The 5515-nt window shown below is 40.3% G+C and overlaps 1 protein-coding gene across 1 annotated transcript in view; it reads right to left on the bottom strand.

The window, feature by feature from the left end:
• anapc5 (anaphase promoting complex subunit 5) overlaps positions 1-3593 on the bottom strand; it is a 9216-nt gene extending 5623 nt beyond the window's left edge. Inside the window, exons 1-6 of the mRNA XM_032516826.1 lie at positions 3035-3593; positions 2865-2944; positions 2119-2228; positions 1764-2007; positions 1482-1548; positions 46-147 (exon numbers count right to left, since the gene is read on the bottom strand). Coding sequence (XP_032372717.1) covers positions 46-147; positions 1482-1548; positions 1764-2007; positions 2119-2228; positions 2865-2944; positions 3035-3232 — 801 coding nt within the window. The 5' untranslated portion in view covers positions 3233-3593. The remainder of the gene's footprint in view (positions 1-45; positions 148-1481; positions 1549-1763; positions 2008-2118; positions 2229-2864; positions 2945-3034) is intronic.
• Positions 3594-5515: the final 1922 nt, after the last annotated feature.

Consider the following 5515-nt stretch of genomic DNA (forward strand, 5'->3'; position numbering starts at 1 on the left):
TAGAAGGGTTAATATAGTAGGGAAAGTTAAGTGGCTGGAGCTCACCGCCTCAGCAAAATCGGGGTTGAACTTCAGCATGTTGTTGAGCTCTTCCTGCAGCGCAGCTGGCTTCAGGGCTTTGTTCTCATCGTTCTTTAGAAGATATGCCTGTAGAAAGATATTGAAAAAAAACTGTCAAAAGCCCCTTAAAAAAAGTATTTGACTGCTAAAAAGAGGGGCTTTTCATTAAACTGGGCTGTCCATGCAGTAGAAATTGTTGGTGCTGGTAACAAACAATCTTGTATATAACAGTTAAACAGTGAACTAAAATACAGTTGCAAGAAAAAGTATGTGAACCTGCTGGGATTACGTGGAGTTTTGCATGAATTGGTCATAAAATGTGCTCTGAACTTCATCTAAGTCACTATAGAAAGCCACAGTCTTCTGAATGTTTACATGTTATGTTCAATAAAACCATGGAAACATCTAATGTTTGTGTAGTGTTATTTTCAGCGGACTGTGGTTTTCTATTGTTGTGACTTAGATGAAGTTCAGAGCACATTTTATGACCAATTCATGCAAAACTCCACGTAATCCCAAGGGGTTCACATACTTTTTCTTGCAACTGTATGCTGATGAAAACATTTGAGGCTGGAAACAGAATAGGAATATAGGAATACAGTGAAAGAATTCTGATTTATACTTGATCAGCACTGCCTAGTGTTACAGTTTGATCTGAGTTGAGTCAGAGTTTGAGAAAGAGCGAGGGATGGCTCTTTCTCTCTCGATTCGTTTCATTACACAGGCCCTAGTGCCATCAAACCTCCTAGTCATTCGAGGTCTTTCTGCTGGCCTGTGAGTAGGAGATCTGGGCACCAGGAAGATGGCGGGAAGTTTACCATAGTTCCCCTGCACATACTGTCAACATAAGTATGATACAAAGTTGGTTGAATATCGGCAAAGTATCACTATAAGGGATACAAAAGTACATCTAGATTTGAAACTCTTGACGTGTGGTTCTTTTTTTTACCTATTGGGTCAAATCTGCCGGTTTGACCAAGACAAGGTTTCTGCAGGTTTTACAAAGTCAAATTTAAGACTTTTTAAGACTTTTATGAATGAAATTTAAGACCTATATCACGACATTAAGTTAAACAACAAAATGCAAAGTTACAAAAGTATTTGCAAAGTAAATACATGTATTCATATTGAATAAAAGTGACAGAGTAATAATAATCTCTTCACATAAAGCTAATTATATTTGAACTAGCAAAAGAAAGAACTACAAAATAAATAAATAAATTCCTACACGGACGTAGGAAAATGTAAGACCTGTTCAAATTATTTAAGGACTACAACCCAATACTTCAACGAATCTAAGACTTTTTAAGGCCTAAAAATTTTGATTTTGAAATTTGAAACTTTTTAAGACCCTGCGCCCAAACCCTGCAAGATGACACTAATGCCCTTCAGTTAATTCCGGTCTTGATTTAAACACTCACCTGTCTTGCGAGAAAGTACTCTGCTTGTTTTTGTGACAGGGGACCTCTGCTCGGAGTATTGTCATTTCTAGAGAAGAGCCCAAAACAACACATGAGATCTGAGTTTAACAGTAGTCCCGGTGCATTAGCATTAAAACAAAAGTCTTTCCAATTAGACATTTCACAAAGTAGTAGGTGCAGACAACCCAAAAAAAAAAAGGTAAAATATTTAAAATATAAAAATTTTAAGTAAAATATGTTACACCCCATCAAAAGATGTTATCCAAGAACAGCATGACTAACCGAAGCTCTGACTCGTGCAGGGGGGTGTCCAACTCCTCTCTGTCTATTCTGTCCCCGACAGTATCCTCGGTGCTGGTGAGGTCCATGTCGGAATCGTCAGCAACCAGCACTGGCAGACTCACATGGCCATCGGTAGGCTTGGCGTAGTGACTGTGGTAGTAAAGCTGCAGGGACTTGTACAGCTTGTAGACCTGACTGAAAGACAGCTTGTTGTAGGCCAGAAGCATGTGTCTCATGAAAAGACCTAAAACAAACAAGTGAAGCATAGCTCAACACAAGTCTTTTTAATGAGAATAACACATTTCACAAGTTCTAGTCAGACTTTAAGAGCTGACAAATCATGTGTGCTACTCACCCACGACACTGGTTTTATAAGCCTCTGAGTCAAAAGCAGTGAATGGGGTGGGAAGAGTGGAAAAGAAGTACTCCATGTCTTTCAGCTCTCCGTCTGCCATTTCATGGAGCCTTTGAAAGAGAAAAACAGCCTCAGAAACGAGACAATATTTTAACATTATTAAGTGAAATTGTATTGTCTGGGACCGTGGTTATTATATCAGTAGATGGTTCGTTATATCCAGCTGGTGCGTTGTTGGCCGGTCTTCTCTGCTTCCTTCCAAAATGTTGTTTCCTTGACTTGTGCCTCCACAGACCTTCTCTGGGTCTTCTTATCCCCCCCCCCCCTTACCATGGGTTCCATGGTAAGGCCTGTCTGGTCGTGGTCGACGGAAGGGTCCCATTTCCTGCATTCGATTTGAATTCGGAGAAGGGGGGGGGGGGGAGAAACTACTCTCTAACACCACCAATGTGACATTGTTTGGATGTTCCAGGCGCCAATCCCTGTGGTGTGTTTGGTTTTAAGGAGGGGGATCAACTGCACGACTTCCTTTCGGCTTTTGTTATGCAGCGTCATGCTTGTCTGAGGGGGAGACACCTTCTACTTCCAAACCTTGCTGTATGGTTTACCTGATTCCACCTCTGACGACTTGGATGAGGGGTTGGATTTGGAGAGGCTACATTAACATTATGTGGTCCAATTTCCTGAACTTAGGAGACTTTGAAAACATCAGTGATTAGTAGCGTTGTCTGACTGAAGCAGCATACCTGAGTTTGACAGCATATGCAGTCTGAGGGCAACATTCCTCCACAGTCTTCAGGAATTGGCCAAGAGTCAGGTCTGGACCCTGAACACCCCAGAAGAAACAAAAGATACAACTATGAAACACCTGCTACAACATAGCGGCATGTAAGACAGCTACATTAATGAAACCAACCTGCTGCAAGGGCAGGATGAGCTTGTTAAGTCGTCTCCTTTCTGGCAGTGAGATTTTGGACGAAGTCATGTCATACAGCAGCGCCAGGACGGAGATCTTATACGGAGTCACCCAGTCTTTGATACCAAAGACGTTAGCATGGACCACTCCGTTCGTCATCATAGGGTTGAAATACAAACTTTCATGCACACTCGCCATTTTGACAGGTTGTGTTAGGCTACGGCGATTAAATAACCCAATGGTGAGGTACACTGGGTCAATATTTAGCGGAAATAAAAGTTAAAGACAGTCGGCAGCAGCAACTAACATAACGTTAGCTCGCTAGCTAGCTAGCGTCCGAAGGGTATGTAACGTTAGTCCCGAGAAGACGGAAATACAACATTAAAGATTAGTCTCTGCTAATTTGCATAAAAGGGAATCTTACTGACAGTGAACGCTCACTTTAGTCTTGTCAGGTAATCTGGTTTATTTACATGTTGACAGAAGTTGCCACTTTGCTTTCAAACTCTTCTTCTTCTGCTTCTTCGTCTTCTTCTTCTTCTTAGTGTGTTACAGCGGTTGGCATCGAACTCATTGGTACACTACTGCCACCTTCTGCTCCGGAGTGTCGACTTCTGATTCTCTCCAAGAGTGTAAGGCTGCAGCCTGGAGCGTCCTATGTCATGCCGTCCCGCCTGGTGCCATCTCCAAGCTTCTGCTTTTCAAAAAAAAATACTTTAAAAAAGATCTTTATTAGCCTACTTTTCAAAGTAAAAGTACGCGTCAAATATCATGCTAATGAATAAAATACCTTTTTATGTGTTTTGTTTGTTTTTTAACTAAAGAGCAACAGCAATAGTACAAATGAACCAAATACTTAGAAAGTATGTCTACAAGATAAATGCCATACTGATAAATAAAACACTTAAAATATATGTCCATCTATAAAATGAATGCAGTTAATAGGCAAACTAAAAAAATCTTTCTGCCATCCCGCCGAGTTTCTACTTTTCCAAATAAAAGCTCTCATCTGGAATAAAATACTTTAAACAGTAGGCTCTTTCTCTCTTACCCTTCAAAGTAAAAGCTTGCTTCAACTATCATGCTAATGAATAAAATACTTGAAATATATATATATATTTTTAAATATTTAAAAATAGTGGTCCGTCTCTAAAATAAATGCAGATTACAGACAAACTAAAAGTTTCCTTCTATGGCCGTCTCATGCCCTCTGATAAGTAGTATATTGTAAATAAGTACATTGTATTTTCAGCAATTTCCCAGGGAAGTGTTAAAACAATAGGAATCTAAAATTAAAAAGGAGTCTTGGAAAGAGTGTATCATGTTTAGTTTTGTATTCTTGCGTGCAGATCCTTGTTATCCCTCCTCAGGAAATCCTGTTGACAGAAATGGTTGCTTCGCTGATGCAGGTTTCATCAAATGTAGGCTACGTTAATATCAGGGAACAACACAACAATAACATTCAGAAATGAATCAGCTTTATTTGCCAGGTATGAGGACATATACGAGGAATTTTTCTTTGGAACATCGTTGCTCACAATGCACAGACAAAACAACCAAACAATATATAGGCTATACACTAATATATACATACTCTAAACAGAAACAATACAGAGGCAATAGTGCAATGAGTGCAATGAAGAGTGCAAAGTATGCAGGAGTGAATTGTCATAGTTATTATTTTAAATTTGGAGCATAGTTCAAAGGATGCTGGAATACATCGTATGATGTTATTATATTACAACATGAACAGTATGAAAAGTATGAACAGCTCTGGAAGAGGCAATGATAACGATGAGTAAATAATAAATAATAAGTCAGATATGAGAATGATGAGTAAATAGTAAATAATAAATAATAAATGAGATATGAGAATGAGAATGATGAATAAATACTAAATAAGTGGAATGATAAGTGGAACCAGCAAACCGGTGCTGTTTAGAGACAGTGTTACTGGGTTATGCACAGAATTGAACCTGACACTGTGTGTAAGAAGTCAGCTGTTCATCAGAGTGATGGCCTGTGGAAAGAAACTGTTCCTGAGTCTGTTGGTTTTGGCGTACAGTGCTCTGTAGCGCGATGTCAGGGATGATGGTGTTGAACGCCGAGCTGAAGTCCACAAACAGGATCCTTGCACATGGCCCTGGAGAGTCGAGGTGTTGCAGGATGTAATGCAGTCCCAAGTTGACTGCATCATCCACAGACCTGTTAGCCCTGTAGGCAAACTGCAGGGGGTCTAGCAAGGGGACTATGATGTCCTTCAGGTGGGCCAACACCAGTCTTTCAAAGGACTTCATGACTACAGCTGTCAGGGCAACAGGCCTGTAGTCACTTAGTCCAGAGATGGAGGGTTTTTTGGGGACTGGGATGATTTTGGAGCGTTTGAAGCAGGAGGGAACTTCAGATGGCACCAGAGATCTGTTGAAGATCTGAGTGAAGATGGGGGCCAGCTGGTCTGCACAGATTTTCAAATAAATAAAC

This window comes from Etheostoma spectabile, chromosome 5 (assembly GCF_008692095.1).
Source record: "Etheostoma spectabile isolate EspeVRDwgs_2016 chromosome 5, UIUC_Espe_1.0, whole genome shotgun sequence".
Classification (NCBI taxonomy): Eukaryota; Metazoa; Chordata; class Actinopteri; order Perciformes; family Percidae; genus Etheostoma; species Etheostoma spectabile.